Raw genomic sequence first — 27,145 nt, 5'->3', positions numbered from 1 at the left:
ATCCAAGGCTTGAGCATCATTACCAACCCTAGGTTATGATTTTTTTTACGTGGGCCCAAACCTAGGGCTCTGGTGTCCCCAGTGCAGTACGCAGACCTGAGTCCAGTCAGCCAGACCCCAGACATTCTAGTACGCTCCTGAAATATGGCTGTTTTAGCCCTTTGTTTATGGTGCAGTGTGTGAAAACTTGACTATCCAGGTTGCACATTACAAGAAGTTTGACTGGCTCACCAACACATCATTTTGGACTGTGTGCTTCTGGCAACTGGAGCCAACAACATGGAGGAGTCACCATTTCAAGAATTTCTCTTGCCTGGGCTTTCACACTTGTTTCAGGAGACAGACAGAACTTCTGTGAGATGGTAGTGGACAGTTTGGTGGTGTCCTCTGACCCACCACAGGCACCTGACAGAGCTAATGGTGGAGGAGAAGGAGGACACAGTCATCGCAGACTCAAAGTGGCTGATGCTGCTTATGAGACTTGGTATAGCGCCTGATGCTCCTGGAGCAGGGCCACAAGCAGATCTGGGATGACCAGGAGTAGGTCCAGAACTTACACATAAAGAAAGATACATTTCTGGAGCTTTGTGAGCAACTTGTCCTAACCCTTCCCAGTGTAAAGACACAGCATTAGTGCGACCATGCTGGTCCAGAAGCAGGTTGCTATATCCATCTGGAAACTGGCTACCCCAGACTGCTACAGGCCCATTGCCAACCAGCTTGGTTTTGGAAAGTTGACTGTGGGTAAAGTGGTGGTGGAGGTTTCTGAGGCAATCAGGCGTGTGGTTTACCCCAAGGGGCAGACACAAATGATATTCCTGAAGTAATTGCTGAGAGAATGGGGTTTCCAAGCTGCTCTGGGGCTATGGATGGGACTCATGTGCCAATAATTTGCCTTCCTCAAGAAGAACATGAGTACATAAACCACAATGTTGACGCCATACTTATGCAGGCACTTGTGGACCAAAGAGATATTCAATTTATGAATATCAATGGAAAAGTTCGTGATGCCAAGGTTTTCTGCCAATCAGAAGTCTACATTCATGGACAGGCTGGGACACTATTCCCATCACATGACATTGTCATAGATGGAGTTATTGTCCCTACTACTATTCTGGGGGACCCCATGTACCCTCTTTGCCTTTGCTTCTGAAACTGTACCCTGATCTCAGAGGCCCTGGCAAAAGAAGATTTAATTACACTTTCAGCAGGTGTAGAATGTTGGTTGAATGTGAATTTGTTAGATTGAAATCCCACTGGCAATGTCTACACATCCATTTGGATTCCAGTGCCATTAATGCTCTCCATGTTACTGTGTGCTCTTCACAATCTTTGTGAAGCCAAAGGTGAGCCATTTCCCCTTGATTGGACCTATCAGTGAGGAGCCACTGAACTGGTACACTCACCCAGAAAGTGCACCTACCACACCTGGAGCTGGATGCCCCCAGGCAACAGAAATCAGGGATGCTTTGTGCTCCCATGTTAGGGACTTGCATGGGCCAATGGAAGAGGGAGAATAGTACTTTTATGAGTGTGTGTGTTTGGGACGGGGCATTGATTCCTTGGGGGAGAGAAGATGGGAGGTTGATTGCCATGCAATGTACTTATGAATGACATGACCGCTTATAAAATGAGGGGTGGGTGGGTCTGATGTCAGTAATTGATGTGTGGATTGATATATACAGCTGTACTGAGATATGGATTTTGCATACAACTTCCCAATTGTCCCTGATCATGTGCTTACCATTATTATCTGAAATACACACTATATGATGTGTTGCAGTGATGGCAGTAATATTTCTTTATAAAATAAAACCCTTTATTTTTACACATTTATTGGAAAAGTACAATATGAAACCATTGCCTGACAGGCTAGCTGCCATTAGCACACGAGCAACACCAAAAGCGTTAAACATAACCAAGAACAAAGTGCATAAATAAGTGAAAACAGTGACACTATGTACAAGGGCCCCCTACTATTGCATTCACCCTTCCCTTCTTTCCATATTTTCCACGTACTTGGTTCTAGGGCAGGTGGGTGAAGGCGCCCACATGAGAGGTTTTCAGCACTGAGACCTGCATGGGGTTGCTTGTAGGGCCTGATTGTATGGGCCTCCCAGCCATGGAGTTGTCCAACCTGTTCCTGGAATGCAGGGCACTGCAGAGTGGATGCAACCCATGGTGCAGGTGCAGCAGGAGTCTGCATTCTTGTGGTCATAAGAGACAGCTGCTGCTCTAACTGTTCTCTCTGTTGCGCTATATCTTCCTCCCTTAATTGCCGCGCCTGTTCCAGAAACTGTGAAGCAAGTGTCTGCTCCACACTGCTACCTTGTCCTCAAGCTGTGAAGCCAGCCTGAGCCTTTCTGCTTGCCTCTTGGCATGTCTTTCCTCTTACCACAAGTCCCTTTGCTTTTGGTACTCAGCTTGCTTGTTGGCCCTGTCCAGAACTTCAACAATAATTTAATCACAAAACACTTCCTTTTGGAACAGTCCACAAAGGTACGGTGAGCCAGACTTCTGCAGGGTGGGCAAGCTTTGGAGGTATTGCAGCTTGTAGAGATGAAGGAGCCTGGAGTAGAACAAGACACAAAGGGTTATTGTCTAAAGTAGCTCAATGCAGGAGCACAGAAAAAATCATTCTGGAATTTCAGGGATAGAAAACATTACTTTTTACAACTGAACTCCACTATGCTGGCAGAGGGCTGCTTCAGACCACAAAAGTCCTTGGACACAGCCAGGTTAATCACAGTGAAGGAACTGCTGAGAGAATGGTAAGTTAAAAATCACAACTTTGAGGGGTTCCGCCCAAAAAATTGAGTTTGGGTGTAGGTTGGTGGCCACACTGTGCTATATAAGCTTTTTCTATTATTTCAGGCATTGCACATATTGGACGAAATAACAGGTCTTATAGTGCCCAGTTGGTGACTAAATAGAACATCTACAAGTGCAGTGGGTTGATGAGCTACTGAGGTGGCCCTGAAAAATAAGCCCTTTCCCGAAATGTGCATACCTATCTGGAGTTCCTGCTACTAGAAGAGTTTGAAGCTTTCAGCACCCAGGATTTGGTCAGAATTCATGAGTGAATCAACATGATGCTGTGTTAGCATCCACATGGTTTAGTGCTTCTCCACAGCTGACGATACAGCCTGTTAGGACTGCATGCAAACGCACAGAATTCCATTGCCATTTCCCTTGCCCCGCTGCAAATTTCTAGACTGAATTCAAGTGCCTGGTTATATTTCGGATTAATGATTTTGCCACCCGTAGAATGCAGGGGCTACATTTAACAGAAATGGACTGCATTTGAAAATGAATATATTTGAAGCTCTTAGCAGCCTATGTACAGAGAAGGTAATGTAAGTTTCTTATTTTAACAGACTGGAATATAGTAGCAAAAATGTGTACCTTGCCAGTAAAAAAATTCACTTTTACATGCTTGTTTGACTGTTTGCATTTCCTGTTCTCCATTAGCAGATACACATTGCTGCCTGGGGTTTATATAATATCTTTTGCATTGGATCATAGCATGGAAATCCCTCACACTCCTATTAGTAAACCCAAAAATGGAACCAGAAACTTATCAGGGTCCAGGGCAGCTTCTTCCTGTTCCATTTCTGCTGCCGGTTTCACAGCGGGCTGTTCCTCCAGGGGTGCATCAAAAAGCTCTTCCAAATAGGGCCTCAGGGTGTGCTGCAGCCACTCTTGAGGCAAAGCCTCCTCTGGAATTGGTTTCATCAGCAGACTTCCTTCATTTGCGTCTTTCAGGGCCTGCTGCTGGCTACCATTGGTTCCCATGCTGGTTTCTGGGGCTAGCTGGTTGCCATTGCCGCTGACCAGGTCATTGTGGACCACCAGCTCAGTGCTCAGCGCAGTCCCCGGCACCCAGTCATAAAATGGGTCTGGTGCTGGTGAGTTGCCAGAAGTGTGATTCCGGTTCTTGGTTTTCTAATCCTCAATTTTGAGTTGCTTAATCCATTCCCTGTACTAGTCATCAGCCTGGTAAATTTCCAACACTGTCAGCTTCTTCACTGTTTGCTGGTGTGCATGGTCATTCCTGGTACTCTTACTAAAATCAATTGTTTGGCTGACTTTGCACCAGAGATTAACCAAAATCTGGCTGTGCTCCCACGACCATGATGCAGCATGCTTTCTAAAGGATTTTTTCTGGTTGCTATCCATTGCAAATGCAGAAGGTTCTCCTAAGGTGTGTTTGCAGCTCAGCATTCAGAATAAAATGGAAGGGTTAAATGCCAAGCTGCTGTTCTAGAAAGGCGAAAGGTGCTTCTGTTTACCAGGAGTCTATTGGTGATTCTTGGAAGATAGGGGACAAAGGAAGTTGGCCCATAACATTCTGGGGTACTTTTAGCGAACTCTAAAGACCTGAGTCCATGGGAGATGTGTCTGTACTGCAAAACAATAGGGTTCAAACCCTGGGTCCCACCTTGACTGGGATCTTCTACCCTGGCAGTATCCTAGGACCTGGGTCTAAACCCAAGTCCAAGAAATTTGTATGTTGACAGAAGAGGGGTTACAGCTTGAGCCTGAGCCTGGGCTTACATTGCAGTGTGGACACACTTAGTCAACTGGAATGCAGCACTGGAAAGTCCTTCGGTTAGCACAGAGAAGGAAAAGTTAAGACAGATATCCATTGTCAGGGCTCTACCCAGCCACAGTGAAGTGGAATCCATTTTGGCATGCACCCTTGCTCTCTCTGTCCCAGGTGAGAGCTTCTGTCTCTCTCCAAAGGCCAACTCTTAAAACAGTCATCTGACACCTTTTGGTTCATTGTTCTCCTGCAGGATCCCTGCAGAGTTCACAAGTTCGGCCTGCTGAAATTTACTGTTATTAGGTGTCAATTGTTCAGTCCTTGGGGTTCCCATTGACTTTCTGGATTCTTCAAGTCAGCCAGTCCTTTAATGACCCAATCATACTGTCCCAGACAGTAGAGCTACATGACACACACATCTCATGTATCCTGCTGTGTCCCAAGAGCAGCTTTTTAAACCCTTTGCATCTGCTGCATAGCAATCCCTAGGCAAATAAGTCACGCCATGCATATCATTCACAAAAATATTACTGCAAATTCCCACTTGGTCACAATATTATCTAAGGGATAAAAGAAAAATAAATCCTTGATATTGGGAAGGATCTGGAAATAACCTCGGGTATGATTCATAAAATGTGATGCTGAAGCAGAAGCGTTCAGTCGAGTGTAGTTGAGTTGCATGGTGTGTACTGATACCTAAGGCTACGATTTGTCATGGGGTATTTTTAGTAAAAGTCATGGACAGGTCACAGGCAATAAACAGAAATTCACAGGCCTGTGACCTGTCTATGACCTTTACTATAAATACCCCTGACTAAATCTTAGATGCCCAGGGGCGCTGCTGCTCTGGGGGTCCCTGGTACCGGCCCCACTGGCTGCTGCTCAGGCAGTCCCCAGGGCCAGCTGCCCAGGGCCGCTCAAGCAAAGGCTGCTCCGGCTGCCCCCATGGATGCTGCTCCAGCCACCTCTAGAACCGCTGCTCAAGCTATCTCTGGGGCCAGCCGCACCGGCCACTGCTTGAGCAGTCACCGGGGCCAACTGCCCGGGGCTGCCCAAGCAGTGGTGTGGCTTTCCCCAAGGCCACATGAGCAGCTGGCCCCCAAGGTCAGCCACACCGGTCACTATAGCTGCAGATGTCACAGAGGCTGTGGAAAGTCACGGAATCCATGACCTCTGTGACAGCCATGCAGCCTTACTGATACCAAGTCTAGCACCTACCACTAGCCCGTTAAGTCATCCTTGCAGCACTGAATGTTTAGTCACAACTGAAATGTCTGATCTTTTCTAATTTCTGACTAGAATTGAGTCTAACTTAATGTTGTACTCTTGACCCCAGTACAAAATCCTTTTGGGGTCTGAACACAACTTGCTTCGGTTTGAGCTAATCCTCCTCAAGCCTCTCTGTTTTGCACTTTGTCAATGACAGCCCTTTCCCTCAACCCCTCCGTTTAAAGTTTGACCATGCGCCATATAGCTTTTTATGCCATTAGCTGTATCCAGTTGTCCTCTGCTTCTCCACATGTGCTGTTATCACATAGCCTCCTCCAGAATTCTTAAGCTGAAGATCCTTCAAAAGGTCTGTCTGAAGGATTTACTGTTAGAATTTAATTTGGAAAAGGAAACAAAAACAGTACGTATCTACCTTCCCTGAGGTGGTGATGTCCACACTGTTCCATCTTTCCCTGGTGATACTAAGAGTTTCCAGGAATTTCATACCATACCCAGCATTCCAAGAATTATCTGCACTGGTGATTTTTGTGTCGATCATACAGAGGGCAAAAGCTCCAAATGCACACAGATGTGTAATGCCCACAAATTAAACTACAAAATCATTCTTTAGAATCCACAGTATTTGAAAGGACAGTAATACCCAAGGTCTGTAACAATTATTCACTTGTTTTGTACGATACATCAGTGTTTCACAATGGCAGCTAAATTAGAAATAATGGCTTTAGAATAATTAAGATCTTCTTTTTAGTGATATGTAAGTGGACTATTTTGACAAGGATTTTATTGTTCAAGAAGACTGTTGCACATCTAGAAATAGACTTTTAGTCTAATAACTCAAATGAGGGCAATCTTAGTTACATGCTGCTGCTTCTTCCCAACCATACCCTAGCTAATGTTTCCACAGAACATACAATCATAAGGTTAGCAAAAACACCTTGCTCACAAAAGGAGGAAATAAGCCTGAGATAAAAATGGCCAATATGGTAGTAGCTCTCAGACTCACTGAAAAATGAATGTGGGTATTAGAGAAAGTCAGGCACCAGTACTGAATTTATCAGATAAGTGGGCTTGTTTTAGTGGATATAAAAGGATAAGTACTCTGAACATGGCAATCAAAGAAACTACTTATAAAAGAATGTAGTGAGCAGAGCCTCATATTTTAACACTGGGCGGTGACCTCTTGAAAGTTTAAAAAAATAGTGTTGGAAGGAGAAACACAAGCCGAGTAAAATTTGGCAAGGAAAAAAAGAACCAAAACCACAAAAATATCTGCATTTTTTAAAACCCCAAAGAGGAGGACAAAAATGAAGCAACAGTGCCAATATTTGTTTAAAAACATTCTGAGAGAGGTTTTAAAAACTGATGTGGACTGAGGAATTGCAATAGCACATAGTATAATATGCTCATCTTGGAGATCACAGTCCTCCAAGACTATTGGAGTAAGGCTATTAAGGTTTGCTGATAATAAAAAACCTTAAACCCAGGCAGTTCAGAAAGGCAAAAACACAATCTGATCAAAAGAAAGTGAGGTCAATATATGCAGATTTAGAAATATATGTAGCTATAAAACAGTTGTGGACTGAAAAATATGTACAGAAAATAAAACAATATAATGGGTGAGATCTTACAAGTGGTTATTTTTATTGTGACTGTGAACTGAAGCAAAAAGATTGGATGATCCCAAAATGGCCCAAATACATTTTATAAGCCTGGAAAATCCAGAAATGGCAATGAAAACATTCTGGTTAATAAAGAGCAGTTTTACTAGTTTCATTTAAGCTGTGTGGTTACTGGCTGCTTGCATTTGTGTTCTCCCTTTTCCAGGAATTTATTCATATGATGTTTTCATCTTTTGAGAATTATTTTTGTCTTTTAAAAATATATATTTTGTTTCCCTTATATGTTGACATATATTAGTACCATTATTTTCTCTGTTTAGTTACAGTATTTGTATTTTTCTTGCTAGACCTAAAGACTTAAGTCTGTTCAGTGTCTTGGGAGATGATGGATAAAATGATTTTCAGCTGTTTTGCTTGATTTTTAAGAGTATATACAATATTTAGGATCATAAACTGTTTATCAAATCCATTAGTGCAGATGTGATGTCATTATTGACAGGCATTACTAATATGTCTCAAAAAGGGGAGAATGTCAGTGGTCCTTAAATATTCTTTCTCTTCAAGAAAAACTCTTGACTCTGGAATGATTCAAAGTTTCTAAGGCCAAGAGGGACCATTGTAGGGTTGCCAGGCATCCCGTTTTCAACCATTAAAAGTCTGGTCAGTTGTGCAGCAGAGCTAAGGCAGGCTTCCCTTCCTGCCCTGGCTCCGCGCAGCTCCCAGAAGCGTCTGGCATGTCCCTGCGGCTCCTAGGCACAGGACCTGCCAGGGAAGCGCTGTGCGCAGCCCCCACCTCGAGCGCTGGCTCTGCAGCTCCCATTGGCCAGGAATCATGGCCAATGAGAGCTGCGGGGACGTAGGAACCCAGACATGCCGGCTGCTTCCAGCAGCAACGCAGAGCCAAGGTAGAGCCCCGCTGTGCCACTGACTGAAAGTTGCCTGGGGTAAGGAGCCCATACCTCAAACCCTCTGCCCCAGGTCGGAACTCCCTCCTGCACCCAAACTCCCTCCCAGACCCCGCACCCTTACCCCAGGTCATAACCCCTTTCCTTACCCTCCCAGACCCCGCACACCCACCCACACCCCGGCCCCTTACCCCAGGTTGTAACCCTCTCCTACACCTAAACTCCCTTCCAGAGCCTGTACCCTAACCCCTGCCCCTGCTCTGAGCCTCCTCCTGGAGCCCACACCCCCTCCTCCAAACAATCCCCTACCCCAGCCCTGAGTCCCCTCCTGCACCCAAACTTCATCCCAGAACCTGCATCCCAACCCCCTGCCCCGCCCTGAGACACCTCCCGCACCCCAAACCCCTCATCCCCAGCCCCACCCCTAAGCCCACAACCCCAGCCAGAGCCTGCACCCCTGCCCCCTTGGCCCCAGCCCAGAGCCCCCTCTTATACTCCCATCCAAGGTCCTCACCCTCTTTCACACCCCAGACCGGAGCCCCCTCCCACAGTCTGAACTCATTTCAGGCCCCATCCTGGGGCCCTCACCCCCAGTTGGAGCCCTCACCCCAACCTCATGCCCCAACCCAGTGAAAGTGAGTGAGGGTGGAGGAGAGTGAGCGACGGAGGGAGGGGGGCTGGAGTGAGTGGGGGATGGGGCCTCAGAGAAGGGCCGGGGTAGGAGCATGTCTTCAGGGAAGGGATGTGGCAGGGGGCTGGGCAGGGGTGTTCGGTTTGTGCAATTAGAAAGTTAGCAACGATATACCATTGTGATCATGTACTCTGACCTCCTGTGTAATGCAGGCTAGAGAACTTCCCTAAAATAATTTCTAGAGCAGAGCTTTTAGAACAAATATCGTTCATGTCAATTACCACCAAGTCACAAACTTCTCTTTCTGGAGCAGGAGATTGAGAAGCAGTATCTATTCAATTCCAGATACAGTTCATCATTAGTGATTTATTGGGTAGGTTCCAGTCTGGGTTATAGTCTTCCTTGGAGTTGGTCATATTTGTTAGTTATGAATGGTCTTCTGGTTTTAGATTAGAGTCAGCTGGCCATTTTGGTCCTACTGGGCCTCCCAGCAATTTAAGAAATGATTAACCCTGGATTGTTACTTCTGTGACTGAAAAGCCTTCTTGTCTATGGTTTCCTGTTGTACCTAGAAGATGGGAGTCAGGTCATGACGTTGAGTGATTGTGATGGTTTCCTCTTGTTCCACCCATTTTTTCTGCTTATGCATGCACAAAAAAGGGTGTTCTTGAATTTTGGACTCTGGTTCTGGCTTCAGGCACTGTAGTCAAATTAACTCACTCTTATGGACAAATGTGAAGAGAAAGAGGCAGCTGCAAGCATGTCCTAACAAGGCAGAGAGGTGGGGGGAAATGATAGCCACCTGGCTACAGAAAAATAGCAAATTCCACAGCAAAGGTGCTAAATTTTGTGTCAACTTGGAAAAATGCCAAATTCTCTGGCTCATTAATTGTGAAGTCCATGGGGCCCTAGTTGAAATGTATGATGCCATTCCCACTTATCAGAGTTATTGTTTCAGACTCATGAAACAGTCTGCTGCATTAAGCAACAGAGGGTCCTGTGGCACCTTTAAGACTAACAGAAGTATAGGGAGCATAAGCTTTCGTGGGTAAGAACCTCACTTCTTCAGATGCAAGTAATGGAAATTTCCAGAGGCAGATATAAATCAGTATGGAGATAACAAGGTTAGTTCAATCAGGGAGGGTGAGGTGCTCTGCTAGCAGTTGAGGTGTGAACACCAAGGGAGGAGAAACTGCTTCTGTAGTTGGATAGCCATTCACAGTCTTTGTTTAATCCTGATCTGACGGTGTCAAATTTGCAAATGAACTGGAGCTCAGCAGTTTCTCTTTGGAGTCTGGTCCTGAAGTTTTTTTTGCTGTAAGATGGCTACCTTTACATCTGCTATTGTGTGGCCAGGGAGGTTCTCCTACAGGTTTTTGTATATTGCCATTCCTGATATCTGACTTGTGTCCATTTATCCTCTTGCATAGTGACTGTCCAGTTTGGCCAATGTACATAGCGGAGGGGCATTGCTGGCACATGATGGTATATATAACATTGGTGGACATGTAAGTGAATGAGCCGGTGATGTTGTAGCTGATCTGGTTAGGTCCTGTGATGGTGTTGCTGGTGTAGATATGTGAGCAGAGTTGGCATCGAGGTTTGTTGCATGGATTGGTTCCTGAGTTAGAGTTGTTATGGTGCGGTGTATGGTTGCTGGTGAGAATATGCTTAAGGGTGGCGGGTTGTCTGTGGGTGAGGACTGACCTGCCTCCCAAGGTCTGTGAAAGTGAGGGGTCATTGTCCAGGATGGGTTGTAGATCACTGATGATGCGTTGGAGAGGTTTAAGCTGAGGACTGTAGGTGATGGCCAGTGAAGTTCTGTTGGTTTCTTTTTTGGACCTGTCTTGTAGCAGGAGGTTTCTGGGTACACGTCTGGCTCTGTTGATTTTTCTTTATTTCCTTGTGTGGGTATCGTAGTTTTGAGAATGCTTGGTGAAGATCTTGTAGGTGTTGGTCTCTGTCTGAGGGGTTGGAGCAGATGCAGTTGTACCTCAGCGCTTGGCTGTAGACTATGGATTGTGTGGTGTGTCTGGGGTGGAAGCTGGAGGCATGAAGGTAGGCATAGCGGTCGGTGGGTTTTCGGTATAGGGTGGTGTTAACATGGCCATCGCTTATTTGTACTGTGGTGTCTAGGAAGTGGACCTCCCGTGTAGATTGGTCCAGGCTGACATTGATGGTGGGGTGGAAGCTGTTGAAATCATGGTGGAATTCTTCCAGGGTCTCCTTCCCATGGGTCCAGATGATGAAGATGTCATCAATGTAGTGTAAGTAGAGAAGGGGCGTGAGTGAACGAGAGTTGAGGAAGTGTTGTTCCAGGTCAGCCATAAAAATGTTGGCATATTGTGGGGCCATGCGGGTGCCCATAGCGATGTCACTGGTCTGGAGGTGTATATTGTCACCAAATTTGAAATAATTGTGCGTGAGGATAAAGTCACAGAGCTCAGCAACAAATTGTGCTGTGTCATCCTCAGGAATACTGTTACTGACAGCTTGTATTCCATCTGTGTGTGGGATGTTTGTGTAGAGAGCCTCTACATCCATGGTGGCTAGGATGGTGTTTTCTGGGAGGTCACCAATGCATTGTAGCTTTCTCAGGAAATCAGTGGTGTCACGGAGATAGCTGGGAGTGCTGGTGGCATAGGGTCTGACTAGGGAGTCCACATATCCAGACAGTCCTTCAGTGAGAGTGCCAATGCCCGAGCTGATGGAGCGTCCAGGATTTCCAGGTTTGTGGATCTTGGGTAGTAGACGGAATAACCCCGGTCGGGGCTCTAAGGGTATGTTGATTTGTTCCTGTGTTAGTGTAGGGAGTGTCCTGAGTAGATGGTGCAGTTTCTTGGTGTATTCCTCAGTGGGATCTGAGGAAAATGGCCTGTAGAATTTGGTATTGGAGAGTTGTCTGGCAGCCTCCTTCTGGTAGTCAGACCTGTTCATGATGATAACAGCACCTCCTTTATCAGCCTCTTTGATGATAATGTCAGGGTGGTTTCTGAGGCTGTGGATTGCATTGCGTTCTGCACAACTTAGGTTATGAGGCAAGCGATGTTGTTTTTCCACAATTTCTGCCTGTGCACGTCGGCGGAAGCATTCTTTGTATAGGTCCAGACTGTCATTTCGACCCTCAGGAGGAGTCCATGTGGAGTTCTTCTTCCTGTGTTGTTGGTGGGAGGGTATCTGTGTATCAGTGCGCTGTTCAGTGTTATTCTGAAAGAATTCTTTGAGTCGGAGGCGGCGAAAGTAGGCTTCCAGATCACCGCAGAACTGTATCATGTTCGTGGGAGTGCTGGGGCAAAAAGAGAGTCCCTGAGATAGGACAGACTCTTCTGCTGGGTTGAGTGTGTAGCTGGATAAATTGATGATATTGCTGGGTGAGTTAGGGGTACCGCTGTTGTGGCCCCATGTGGCAGGTAGGATTTTAGACAGCTTACGGTCCTTTTTCCTTTGTAGAGAGGTGAAGTGTGTAATGTAGATCTCCTGTCTTATTTTAGTAAAGTCCATTTGTGTGGAGGGTTGGTTATTTATGAAAGTCTCCAGGTTGGAGAGCTCTTTCTTGATGTTTTTCTGTTTGCTGTATAGGATGCTGATCAGGTGGTTCCTCAGTTTCTTTGATAGTGTGTGGCATAATCTCTCACTGTGGTCTGTACAGTATGTAGATAGCAATGGATTTTTCACCTTCAGTCCATTTGATATGATGTCCATCCGTTTGCATTTGGAAAGGAAGATGATATCTGTTTGTATTTGTGCAAGTTTCTTCATGAGGTTGATAGATTTCCATTCCATACGGCTAAATGCAGTGCCTTCCATTCCATACGGCTAAATGCAGTGCCATACGGCTAAATGCAGTGCCTTGGTGTTCACACCTCAACTGCTAGCAGAGCACCTCACCCTCCCTGATTGAACTAACCTCGTTATCTCCATACTGATTTATACCTGCCTCTGGAAATTTCCATTACTTGCATCTGAAGAAAGCTTATGCTCCCAATACTTCTGTTAGTTTTAAAGGTGCCACAGGACCCTCTATTGCTTTTTACAGATTCAGACTAACACGGCTACCCCTCTGATACTTTGCTGCATTAGTTTACACCACATTCATATTTTCAAGGTTATCTTCACAACCATGAGGGCTAGGAGATGATGTGCCTGTCATGGCCAAGTAAGGAAGCACACTTGGTGAGCTCCATTCTCCCCTTCCCTAATTACCAGTAGCATTCTCAGCAAAGCCACCCACTAGATCTTATACCTAAGCTTAAGACCTGGGGGAGCCCAGAAGAACAGGGGGCAAGTGAGATTAGGGCAGAAGGTGGCAAGAGTGGAGATGACAATGAGAGTGGATTGAGCGACTCCCTGCCCCACCCACTGGCGGAATGGCATCAGTATTGTTGGAGAGTTGAGTGAGAGGTCGTTGCCTCATTGCCGGTATATATAGCGTGAAAGGCAGTGGTTACACGCCGCGCACACACCTCTCTTTCTCTCTCTGAACTCACTGGTAGCACACAGCTGCTGGAGACAAACTTCATTTGTTGGGAAGATGAGAAAAGGAATGGGTGCAATCCAGACCAGTGAGGGGCTGTATCGCCCCTGCTCTGCAGCCTGAGGTGCCTCACAATGCTTTGTTGTAGCTCTCAACCTGGGCACCTCACAAACAGCAAAACAGCATGCAAGTTACACCGTGAGTATCTGTGTAAAGCTACCACCCTGGTCTAGCAACTCTGACCCCAGCAGCCTGTTAGTAAATACCAGCCACACTCCGACTTCCAGCAGCCTTGGTTATTACTTGCAGGGTGACCTCAATACACTCCCAGTCCAATATTTTCCCCCAAAACATGTGTTCTGCACGGTCCAGCCCTCTCCTGGACAGTCCAGATATATTAAGCCCGTTACACCTCTAAGGGGATCAGTATACAACAGTCTGCTATCCTAAATGAAGTTACCGAAACAATTAACATCACTGGATTAGTTTTAATTGAAGAATAAAACAAGTTTATTTAACTACAAAGTGAGTGCAAATATAGGGTGTTAAAGTCAGAAATGGTCACTAGAGAAATAAAGATAGAATGCTTTCTAGTGTTAAATTTATCAAACTAGACTTGGTTCACATAAAATTCTTATCACATGCTCCCAGATCAGAATCTGCTCCTAAATTCCATTGTCTGTTTCTTTTGTCATCTTAGGTGAAAAAGAGAGAGATGGACAGGGAAAGCTAACTTGGGGTGTTTTTCCCCTCACTTTTATAATTCAGTCACCCTTTGAAATGCATTTTCCTGAGGATTACCCCTAGTTAAAGTTCATTCAAACAGTAAAAAAGGTGACAATGGTGTCTGGTGGTGAAAGAGGTTGCACGCTGTTTCGTCTCACCTCCGTTTGCTGAAATGTGGATTTTCCTTGTCACCTGTCTTCCCCCTTTCACTGTCTGAGGACCCTGTTTATAACTTATATGTAAATTGAGGTAAACACACAGTCCTTTTTTTAAGACCTGTTTGACCCATCCTGCCTAACTGGGGCTACATGGGTTTGAACATGTGCTATCAACATCATTCAAGGGGAATGTATAACTTTCTATATAATATTGCTACACACATTCCATCATGATATTATTGACCAGGGAGTTTAGTTTTCAGATATCACCTTAAAAGGCATATTTTATACAAAGATTATTACAAAGATATGTAGAGTGTGAATATAGGGAGGCATTCTGTTACAGCGGCCCATCCCCAACCCTTGCCAGAAGATGGCAAAGCTGCAGGCCTGGGGCCATCTCTCCCCCATTTCTACCCCCATTCTTCCCTACCCAAGCACACTGGTAACATGGCAACAGGAGACAAGTTTCCCTCTTTTGCCAAGAAGCTGAAAAGAGGAATGAACAGGAACTGCGGGCTGTCTCTCCCCATCCTTCCTCCTGAACTTGTAGTTAATGTGTGTATCCCCGAAATTTGGGTGATGGTTAGGAGCTCTGGATGAAAAACACAAAGAAGGGAGAAAGAGAGTAAAAGAAAAGAGGGCAACAAAAAGCCAAGGAGCCAGAGTCAGAAGAATCAGCAGTTGTGGGGATAGCTAGTAAAATAGTAGCACTGATTACTTTCAAATTAAATGTGGTGCTAGAAACCTGTTTCAGCAAGTTCAAAGAAAAGTTAAATGACAAAGTGGCCCTGGTGGGTAGTGAAATGATCTAGTGGTAGCCACTATAGATATGGACTCTCAAATTATCAACATTGAGGAGAACATGCAAGGTTGGGTGGAGAGAATTGTGGTCTGGAGTCTCACGTTAAAACACTGACCGAAAAAACAGATGATATGGGAAATGGGATTCTAGGACTGCCAATGGGGACCAAAGGCAAATACTCCATATGGTACTTAGAAACATGGCTCCTTAAAGCTTTGATTGAAAGGGCACACTGGATCAGCATACCATCACACAACAGAAATCCAGCTAGACTACATCCAGTCATAGTAGGACTACGCAACTTTAGAAGACGTGGTTTTGATTCTTTACATACAGCCAGGAAGTTGACAGAATTAAGAGTGGAGGGCAAACGAGGATTCTTCTATCGAGATTATTGTGTGTATGGTGGACAATGGCTTAATTTACAAAAGTCTGCAAATAGTTTGTTAGGAAAAAGCTTAAGTTTGCACTGATGTTTCCAGCAATCTCAAAAATATTTCAGCTGGGTCAAACCCACATTTTCTACACACAGGGGAAGCCCAAAAGTTCCTGACCTCAGTCCCAGAACCAAATATGGTAGACCAAATAGTAGAGGGAACTGATTAAATTCAGGATAAGTATATCTCAACTGAGGGCTCACTAAATATCGGGGAAGGGGAACCGGAATGATTTTTTAATATGGTAAAATACAGTGGTTTGTGTTGTAAGAAAAGTACTGCCTTGATGGCAAACATATATAGAGTAATTTTTATGTTACATGTATTAGAAGGAATATTGTTAGGTAAGAGTTTTCAACAAATAACGGTGCAAAAGTAATATTAATGTTTTTAATTATTAAGGATATCAGAAAATATAGCACAACATATAAAGAGAAAATGGAAACTAGATTGTTTGAAATGTATAAATTAAGGCTGTTATAATTAGGGGTGATATTGAATGTAATTGAAGGGCAACTGATAAACAAATACTGTGTAGGATACAGACATCTGGGGGTTATGGTGGGGAAAGATGGGGAAGGTATTACATGGTAAAGACAATACTGAATATTCTGAAAAATGGGTAAAATAGAATCAGAAACAATCTGGTGCCCCCCGGAATGTTATGGGACTAACAGTAGAAAGTCCATTTTTATTCAGAATGTTAGAGAAATGTTTTGCACTTTCAGGAGTGCATTAAAATAGTCTATAAAAACCCTCTGTCATGTATCTGGGGAAGTATTACAAAGATTGAGCTGATACCATTATGCAGGGGAACAAGACAAGAATTATTGCTGATCGACCTTATTTCACTTAATTATCGAACCATTAGCACAAAAGTTCAGGGACACTGAAGAAATTCTGGTAATAAGTATATTGGGAATAGAAAACAGAGTTGCATTATATGCTGACAATCTTATGCTTTTCATATAAGATATAAATTTCCAATATTACTAGAAATAATTGACATGTTTGGTCAGGAATCAATGGAACAGACTAAACTATTCTAAATCAGAGATACTGTGCCTTTGCAAAAGATACATAAAAAATGAAGAATGTCCACTGAAAATAGTGGATAATAAATTAGATATTTAGGCATTAATGTATCACTTAAAGTGGTGGAGCTGTTTAAACTAAATATTGAGCCATTAATGAAAATTATTTACTATGACCTAGGCAAGGGGACATGATTACCAATGACACTGATTGATAGAATTAAAATACTTAAAATGAATGTCCTACCCATGGTCCTGTATACATTTTCCATGATTCCCTTCACAGACTGAAAACAATATTTTACCACAAAATTAAAAATTATTCAGAGATTTTGATGGTTATAACAGAAACTATGAATCAAAATGGAATTATTGGGATGTCCAACTGAGATAGGAGGCCTGGTGCTACCAAATTTCAAGAGATACTATGAGCAGCATAAATCAGGGCAGAACTAGAATGGATCTCTAATCAGGAGAAACCATTGGGGGTAAGAACTGAAACTGACAAACAATCTCATTATATAATTCTGTTACATAGTTCAAAATTCCAGCACCCATAAGGCAATGCCTATTATTTTAAAATGTACATAGTAGTTGAGCGTATGTAGGGTTGGCAGTATTTTATTTTTTAAATTAATTTCTATAGATAATATTGAAGTTTATTTTTAAATCTTTTTTTGTCTTTTTATTGGTTTTAATTTACACAGTTGTAGGAAATTATTAGGGGACGATCTGACAATTATTTAATGACAACAGACATTGAGAGTCAAAAAGATAAAGCTTTATAACCATTAAAACACAAATTTTCAACATCACATGTCAAAATATACAAAATAAATATTGAAAATAAATACTCTTAAGTGAAACTAGTGAGTTCTCAAGCAGCATTTTTCTGTTTTGCCTGTCTGTAAATTTCAGTTATTATTGATGTAAATAATTTTTGTCAGTTTGTGTGTACAGTGAAATCGATACAGTGATAAAAATCTAACCTTTCCAAGCCTAAGCATGTGTGAGGCACTTGACCAGATAAAAAGAGCAGATCTCAGTAATATCAGAAATAAAAAAATAGTGCTTTCAAGCATGGTCTACATACGGAATTATTTTAATATTGAGACAAATATCACATAAATTGAAGGAAAAATGAGATACTAGATATGGAGGCCTCTGAGTTATTATAGAGAATTCTTTCCCAGGTGTTTGGCTGGTGGGTCTTGCCCACATGCTCAGGGGCTAACTGCCATATTTGGGGTCAGGAAGAAATCTTCCCCTGGGTCACCCTGGGGTTTTTTGGCCTTCTTCTGCAGCATGGAGCATAGGTCATTTGCAGGTTTAAACTACTGTAAAAGGTGGATTCTCTGTAACTTGAAGTCTTTAAATCATGATTTGAGGATTTTGGTAACTCAGCCAGAGGTTTGGGGACTATTACAGGAGTGGGTGGGTGAGGTTCTGTTGCCTCCTGTGGCAATGTGCAGGAGGTCAGACTAGATGATCACGATGGTCTCTTCTGACCTTATAGGCTATGAGTCTATGATTTCTTCAGGAATGGACTACCCTTAAAACAAATTGATGTAAGTGATATTAAAAAAAAGCACAATGAGTTTATACTGATTGTTTACCTTATTAAAAACATTTTCAGAAAAGAAAGGAACAAAGTATTCTTCATTTGAAAATTTCATACAAGGGCTTGAAGTTTCAGTAATCAACATGTCTGTCTAGAACATACAACTTCATAACTGTGCAGTGTTGTAGTAGTAGTGTTGGTCCCAGGATATTGGAGAGACAAGGTGGATTAGGTAATATCTTTTATTGGACCGACTTCTGTTGGTGAGAGAGACAAGCACTCTGTGACACAAGAAAGCTTGTCTCGCTCACCAACAGAAGACGGTCAAATAAAAGATATTATCTCACCCACCTTGTCTGTCCAACTTCATGACTCTGTTTTTAAGAGACAAACTGCATGAATCTGTTAAGTTATGGATTGCAGACTGTAAATGTGAAATAACAAAAGAATGACTGGAATGATATAATGCAGACAGTAAGTGGTGGATCCAGCACTAGCCAGAAAGTACACGTTCAGTACTATCTGGTACTATTCTTCTCCATCTCTAGATAAAAAAATACAATATTGCCCCAGCTATTTGTATGAAATGCGAAACAGCCAGGACCTGTTTCCTACACACGATATCGGAATGCTGGATAGTAAAAATGTTTTGGAAGTCCATCCTGAAAGAAAGAAATAAAATGCTTGAGCTAGAACTCAAATAGGACTGATGACATGTACGGTGGGATTTTGTCTGTTAAATAATTGAGATGCTCTGATATGGACACAATAATCTTATGTTTATAACAACAATAGATAGGAAGGAAATAGAGGACAATAATTGAATACATCCTGCTTTCCTCTAATTTCCCATGCTTTCTGTCTCCTGACACTCAACACCTTTGCCCCAAGAGAACATTCAGCTTCCCAATAAAAAAAGTTAATAGGAATGGTTAAATATACGTATATCAGGTTATAGTTGTGTGGCTGTGTTTGAATAATTTGAAGAAGAAAAAAAAGGAGTACTGCTATATCAAGTTATGGTCAATATATAATATGCTGATAAATATTGTTAATATTGTACAAAATATTGTAATATTTTGAATATTTATATATGCCAAGACACTGTAACTGAAATATTTTATTTTAAATGACCAGTAATATCAGTAAATAAAATATTTTTCCTAACTCCGCCCCACCACAAGTCTCACGTGAGGGCTAGAATTTTTTTTTTTTTTAAGTGAAAGCTGAAATGCTGAAGCACAATTTTGTGTTAAGGGATAGTAGCTACTGTCCATTAGCTACTTTTAGCTTTTTTAATCCAAAGATTTGCCTCCTTATCTCCTCCCGGAGTCTTGAGTACACACATATTTAACAAAAATTGTATATTATGGGGTGGTAGATGCAAGTAAATGAAAATGAGTAGTGCTCAAGAGTGCTGGAATCTTTTAGGTGTATTGTTCTTGGTGATCTTAGCTTCCACATACATGATGTCAAGTATACCCTAGCATCTGATCTCAATGAAAGACAAAAGGAGAGCACAGTCTATTGAGCTTATCAAAGAGAAGGTTAAGAGACAACTTAATCAGTCTTCAACTCCTATACAGGAAGGAAATATCTGATACTAGAGGGCTCTTTAATCTAGCAGACAAAGGAGTTAGACGAGCCAGTAGCTGGAAGTTGAAGTCAGTGAAGATCAAAGTATAAATACAATGCAGATTTTTGACACTGAATGTAATTAACCATTGGAAGTTTACCACGGGACTTGACACCAAGCAAGACTGTTATTGGTTGGAAGGGGCAAGGAGCCCTGGCATCCATCCAGGGAAACGCCAAACAAAGTCAGCCCAACAAGCCACTGCTCCAACTCTCTGTGAATCTGAGTGTTAGGGATTGTGCACAGCTGAGCTAAAAGGGAACAGTACCAACAGCACTTGGTCTTGTCTCCAAATCAACCCTACACGGACCGTGAAGAACAACATAGTTCACTGCTCTTCCTGTCCAGCTTTCTTCTAAGAAACAGCTAATATCTGAGACTGTTTCAGAAGCTGATTTACAATTATTATTATTCCTTCTGAAATGGATTGTCATTTTTATTATGCAAAGAAAAAAAGAAATGCTCAACAAAAATCTGTTAGTTTCTGGTATTCTAATAAAATATATGTAACCTGAACATAAACGGAATATTCTAAAACTGAACTAAGCAGCTTTGTATATATGAAGGTGCATCATTAATATCTACAGAGAGTCCTGTGGCACCTTTGAGACTAACAGAAGTATTGGGAGCATAAGCTTTCGTGGGTAAGAACCTCACTTCTTAAGAGTGACCTTAAGAAGTGAGGTTCTTACCCACAAAAGCTTATGCTCCCAATACTTCTGTTAGTCTCAAAGGTGCCACAGGACCCTCTGTTGCTTTTTACAGATTCAGACTAACACGGCTATCCCTCTGATCATTAATATCTAAGCACTAATAATGAAGAGACATCACTTCAAGCAGTTTGAGGAATGACAGAAAAGTGAAATGGTCTAGGTATCTTGTCAATAAGTGTTACAGCAAACAGATCCTTAAATTTGGGACTTGGCAAGTTAGAAAAGCAGTACTACTTTTTAGCTCATGTTTTAAAATATCTTCATATTGTGTTTAAAATTACAGAGAAATACATGTCACCATATTTTGTTAATGATTTTGAATAATAAAATGTGGTTAATCTTAGAAAAATTATTGTAACAATGGCATCTGCACTTCAATTATTCTCATATATTGGTTCATGGATTTTCTAACTCATAGCCCTATAAACTCAAATTAGAGATTTGACTGTCAATCATATTATTTCTTTACTTTATACAACACATCATCAACAATAAAACTGTGGATTCAGAACTTAACAGGCAATTCTGTCTCATGCATGTTGCAAAATAGACTATAACTTGCTTATCTGCAAGTGAACTTTATTCACTCCCCCATGCTTGACTGCAGGACATTTTTTGCCTAAGTAAAATAAGTTGATATGACGCATGAGAAGCATATATACACATTATGAAGGTGCCATGTTTACAGCCACATCTCTGACTATAACCAGGCTTTATCTTTTAAAAACATTTCAGTCCACCTTTGAACTTAATGTTTTTGAGTGCCATAAAGTTCAACAAGATAAGCTTACCCTGACTTTGTTGAAGCATAAAACTTGTGGTACTGTCAAAACATCTTCTAACAAGTGTCTGTTTTCCCTTATTTATTTTAGGTTCTTGCCTACACAGAAGGCCTTCATGGAAAATGGATGTTCAGCGAGATTCGAGCTGTTTTTTCAAGACGTTATCTTCTCCAGAACACTGCTTTGGAAGTGTTTATGGCAAATAGAAGTATGTCTTTATGTTGTTCATTTATTTTGTATAAGGTATCTGCAGGTAGTTTTTATGGATGGTATCCATTCATCCCCAAATTAAAACTTTGTAGTTTGTTTTGAAAAATGCTATTTTCCTTCAGTAATCCCTCACACTTGTATTTATTCACTACATTTGATATAGAAAATATTTGCCAATGGGCCATTAATATGGATTTTAATCTGGCACTCTGACAGCAAGTTTTGATGAATAAAGACTACACACTGAAGCTGGTAAATGCTGCTACTATTTTCCATATTGTACCAGAGTATGGCTCCTCTCCTATCTTCGTCCCAGCAGAAGCTGCACAGACTGCACGAGGTGTGCACTCAGTGACCTTTTATTTCAAGTGCCCTCCACCAATATCACTTTAGTCCCCATGCAACAATCTATATACAATATCTGCAGTGCTTTTGGCCCTCTCCTCAGGACTTGGGTAGAATAGAGGTCTCCCTTTTCTGAAGCTTTTATATGACTGGGCTTAGCTAGCCCTGTTCCTCTCTCTCTTTCCCTCTCCCTGGCATTTCCTTCCTGTGCCTCTTTATGAGACTTGAGCTGATGGCTAATTGAATGTTTATCTCACCCAACCTGCCAGTCTGATTACCCCAGTTAGCTTCCTCTGGAGGGGGAACTAATTAACAGCTGAGTGATCAGAGTGCAGGCTCATCTGTTCACTCCATGCACTTGGTCACACATGCATCATTGTTCAAAACTTTAAACAAATTTGCTTCTGCTATGTCCTCATACCCTTTGCTTTCATTTTCTGAAAATATTAGAGTGCAATAGCTTTCCTAGTGCAAATACTCAAAAAAGGGAATTTTAAGCCTGAATGGCTGATATATGCCAAAAGTGAAATTTTCAAATTTTATATTTTAAAATACAATTTGAAAATTGTACTGTTATTTGTCCAAGTTGCCTATTTAGTGAACACAATAGCATGTAATTTACATAGCTAATCAATAACAGCACAAATGTTGACAATTCACAATGAACTGTTAACGAAAGATCTTCTGAGCTAGAATTTATTTGTTGAAAAAAGTGAATAATTTTGAATAATGAATAAATTGGAAATATTTGCAGTTCTGTTCATGAATAATTCAAAAACAGTAAAAGAGTTGACATTTGTCAAATAATGGTTTGTTTTGAATTATTTGGCTAGGTTTGCTCCACACAGTGTCTAGTTAGCTTGATTGGCCCATCACCTTTATTGAAATAAATAAAGATGTAGAGTTTCAAAATTTATATGAAAGTAAATCATTTTTCGTACAACTTCTGTGATACTGCACATATTGATCTCCCAAAGTGACAGAAACCAACTTGGAATCCAACCCAATGGAAAAAGACCAAAATCCCCTAACCAACGCATTTCTCATGTCAAGAACTGAACTCAGACTTAGGGATGCTTTAAACTGTGCACAATAGTAAAGCCCAACTGTACTTCAATACTCACTGCATACCATAGCTATCTCATTTCCAGCTCTGTGTTCACGTTTGGGATACAATACCTCCAGTGCACTCCTGCTATTTTGACAAACCAGAAAAATCTTTTCCACTAAGTGGGTCTCCAGAACGCAATCCCCAAATGCACACAGAGCAACCATATACAATGATTTTACCACAAAAGCATAATATAATCAGTGGCACCTATTAGACTCTCTACTGTAAAGTGTTAAAACACCACTGTCTCACCAGTCTTCTCAGGGGGAAAATTCCCTTCATGCTGAACATAGCTAGGCTTGGAAGGATTAGAGTTTTATCAATAAAAGTTGGTAAACATCAATTTTACTGGACCCCACACACATTAATGAAAAATATTTCCGTTGATGATAATCAAAATTTACAGATAGGCAAAGTAAGAAAAGTGCTTCTTGAGAATTAGTAGACTTTGATTTTAAGGCTGTTTACTTTGTATGTTTTGACATGTGATGTTGATAATTTGTATTTTAATGGTTATAAAGCTTTAACTTTTTGAATTTCAACATCTTTTGTCATTAAATAATTGTCTGATCTCCCCATACTTTACCACATTTGTGAAAGTTAATATATATATATATATATTTTAAAATGCACAAATTTTACACAACGGTAAAAAAATTGAAAAAAGCTTAAAATTTAACATTGATATTATGTGTTGAAATTATAAAATAATAAAAATAGAATTCTGCCAAACCTAAAAATAGGTGTTGGGATCATGTCAGGAGTTCCCCTTCAACAAACAGTATGCATGGGCCCAAACAATTAGTTTCCTGAAGGTGTAAATGCTACATTGAAGCAGACTCAGGAACAGATGGTTGGTGAGGTGTGTCAACAGTCTAGTCACCATGAGGGAGCAGTGATATAAGTTCTGCCCTTCAACTGAAGAGGGGAGGTAGTCAGCCAGTCCCTGATCTGGCAATTTTTGAATGCATTAGTCACTGGACTAAATTCCATACAACCCATTGGAAGGTTCTACAACCTAACGAAAGACTTGAATGTGTGACATACCACCCTTCCTCTGCAAAACACAATCTATATTTCCTGCAAGATGGGGATACACATTAGTGCCAAAGAAGATAATTAGCTTTACACTGTGTTACTCAGAGCACAGAACATTTTTGGAAGTACCCATTCTCCAGCCTTGAGAATACTGAAAGTTTTAAAGACCCTTGGTTCACAGGAAGATAAATGTATAGCTGGATTACCCTTCCAAATAAATTCTGAGAAGCCTTTTGAAAATATATTGTGAATTATCTGGTAAAGAAACAGAGTTCTGTTCGTTTGTGGTGTTTTAAGTCACATTTTTTCTTCTTATCACAGCCTCGGTTATGTTTAATTTTCCTGACCAAGCAACAGTAAAAAAAGTTGTGTACAGCTTACCTCGTGTTGGAGTAGGGACCAGCTATGGTTTGCCACAAGCAAGGTAATGTCATTAAAATATTTGATGCTGTGTTCTGTTTATATGCTTGCAGACTCAGAATGGTTGATATTTGTGCATATTAAAACATTACTACTGCAAGGGGTCTGGAATTCCCATCACTTCAGGGTCCCTTGAGCAGCAATATTTTTAACTTAATTATGTGATATGTTATAGAAAATCAGCATTATATAAAAGTATTTTAAATCAGCAATTTTTTTTTTACCATTTTAGCAAATGAGCGCACTCCAATAAGCAAACAGAATAAAGCTGATTGAAATTGTTTGTTATTTAAACATTGAAAGAACTGTGTGCTTGTTTGTTTTTGAGGTGACATTTTTGCAAAAATTAATGTGCTTCTTTGAGTATTAAAACTAAAGATATGAACTGAGGTTGGGCATGTTTTGGTTTTGCCAAACAGTTTTGCTTGTTTTTTTTTGTTTTGTTTTGTTTTTTACCTTTTCCAGTGGCAAAAAACATTTTTGGTTTTGGTGTTACCATCCATCAGTATATAAAGTATTTTGCACTTTCCAAGTTTCCCGATCTTATTCTGATTATACTAAATTATTCTTCTCCTGCTTCTAGGATTAAGAGGGAAATACATTTAAAAATATGCAAACTCAAGGCTCAGGTTTACAAATCGACATGCTGTATAAAAATGCATAGTAAAACCAGCTCGAAGCATTAACAAATTGTACGTAGGTTCACAGCATTGTCAAAACACACAGAGGAGCCTTCCATTTCCACTACCTACATTATCTGAAGAGCTCCACTAAGCCTCTGAGACAACTCACCCTCCTTCAAAACTCCCCATCATTCCTACCAGCTGTTGTCTTCTGTGGAAAGACCAATGTTCATCTTTCCCTCTGCCATTTTCTGGGGCCTGATTGCATGCATGCATCAACCCTCACACCAGGGAGTGATGCTCTTTTGCCTTCACATCCAGGCCTCCTAGGTTTGCAAACTTAGTAATATTTAAAAACCAGACACTCCAGCAGGAGTGCAGGAACCTCTCCTGCCCCATGTCTTCCCCCTGAGGCCCTGTCCCTGCTCTGCCTCTCCCCTGAGGCTCCACCACAATCCACTCCTCTTCCCCTCCCCGGTCGCTCGCTGCTTTTCCCTTCCCACCCTCCCCGTCTGGGTCACGAGGGATTCACCTGCTTTTCTGGGGCTGGGAGCTGCAGCCACCTGATCAGACTCCTTTGCAGTCCTAGCTTCTGATACTCCAAGCCTGCTCCCTCCTCTGCCTTTACGGAGTGCAGCCCGGGTCTTTTGTCCTCTCCCAATCTCTTCTGGGAGGATGCCAGATAAAATGCTTATTCCCACACTGAGTACTTGTGTGGATTAGCCACAGAGGGTAATTATCCTCCATCACCCGCCTGAATCCTGAGTGTCTTCTGTAAGGGAAGACTTGTTAATGGTCTGGTATGCAATACATGCACACATGTGATCTGGGAGTGGCAGATTCCATTATCAGCACACTCTGAGCTACAGAGCCTAAACAGGCCCTTGAAGCCCTTGTACAGTACTAGAGAAATCTGTGATTTTCCTAATTACTGCTAAACCCTAGAGCTCAATGTGGGAGGAGAGCAGAGAAAGCATAATGCTATCTTGGGTGAAGGGGCAGGGAAGTGATCATTCCAAAGAACCAAGCCCACTACTGATTGAGGCTAAGGATTCTGTTGCAGTCTTCAGATCCATGCATAGCTATCTCCCTAAATACACAACTCATGTATTTTAGCTGTGCACTTTGTTGGAGTATTTGTCTTTATCTTATAAAACTATAGGTACATAATTCACTAATGCAATGTGAAAATCATATTGGCAAATATTTTCAACCTTCTATTAAAAAATCAGGCCATATTTATAATAAAGTCATTATCTGGAAATATGAGAGAACCTGGAATGAAGGAGAACATTTATAGTACAGTAGCTCAGCTGCATTGTTTTCAAAAGTGATGTCCAAACATAGTCAGTAGAAGCTGCAGGTTCTCAACATATTTGAAAATAAGTCACTTTTATTAAGGTACCCGAATATGGAATTAGGCACTCAGATTTGCAAACGTTGTCCATAATCATTTATTATATAAATGCAGCAGGAAGTAGTAGTAGTAATTCAGTAGATGAAACTCTTACCTCTTAACCAGCACTGAATCAATGCAATATGGTATCAGAAGGCGTTGTGTTACCAGGAGTTACAATGAGGATGAGGTATAAAATTAAGGTCCTGAAAGTGCAAATAACTAATTTTCAGTTTGCTGATTATTCAGAAATATTGGGGAAAACAACTGGTTTGGGTTGAACCAATTTTTTTCTGGATTTTTGGTGAATCGAAAAAGTTGGAAAAATTTTGTTTCAGGTCAAACAAAACCTTTCATTTTAATCTGAAACAAAATGTTTCATTTTGAGTATTCTTAATAAAAGCAAAGGAAATGAAGGGGGAGATTCACAAAAATAGAGGAGGAAGAGGTGGTGATGCTGCCTTCCCCCTTCTTTATGTAATGGCCCTATAGCTAAGGCACTCACTTGCAAGGTAGGAGACCTGGGTTTGAATCCCTACACTGAAGCAGGGACTGGAACCCAGGTATTCCACCTCACCCAAGGTGAGTGCCCCAACCATCAGGCTGTAGTCTTTCTTACTCTTTTTTTCTGGCCCAATGACTATGCAAGCATTGTGGACAAAGTAGAGCAGCTTCGAAAAGAGAGATTGAGAGAGACGCACCACACAATACTATATAGCCTGGTGGCTGAAGTGAAATAGAACCC

The 27,145-nt window shown here is 41.6% G+C and overlaps 1 protein-coding gene across 14 annotated transcripts in view; it reads left to right on the top strand.

Annotated features, from left to right (window-relative positions):
- NBEA (neurobeachin) overlaps positions 1-27,145 on the top strand; it is an 834,265-nt gene that overhangs the window by 646,108 nt on the left and 161,012 nt on the right. For all 14 annotated transcript variants that reach the window (XM_034758618.1, XM_034758629.1, XM_034758620.1 and 11 more), the window contains 2 exons: positions 21,348-21,465; positions 24,283-24,385. In XM_034758618.1, the coding sequence (XP_034614509.1) occupies positions 21,348-21,465; positions 24,283-24,385 (221 nt within the window). The remainder of the gene's footprint in view (positions 1-21,347; positions 21,466-24,282; positions 24,386-27,145) is intronic.

The sequence above is a fragment of the Trachemys scripta genome, chromosome 1, assembly GCF_013100865.1.
Source record: "Trachemys scripta elegans isolate TJP31775 chromosome 1, CAS_Tse_1.0, whole genome shotgun sequence".
In the NCBI taxonomy this organism is placed as follows: domain Eukaryota; kingdom Metazoa; phylum Chordata; order Testudines; family Emydidae; genus Trachemys; species Trachemys scripta.
Note: the sequence above shows the minus strand (reverse complement) of the source record. Positions and strands in the feature narration are given on the sequence as shown.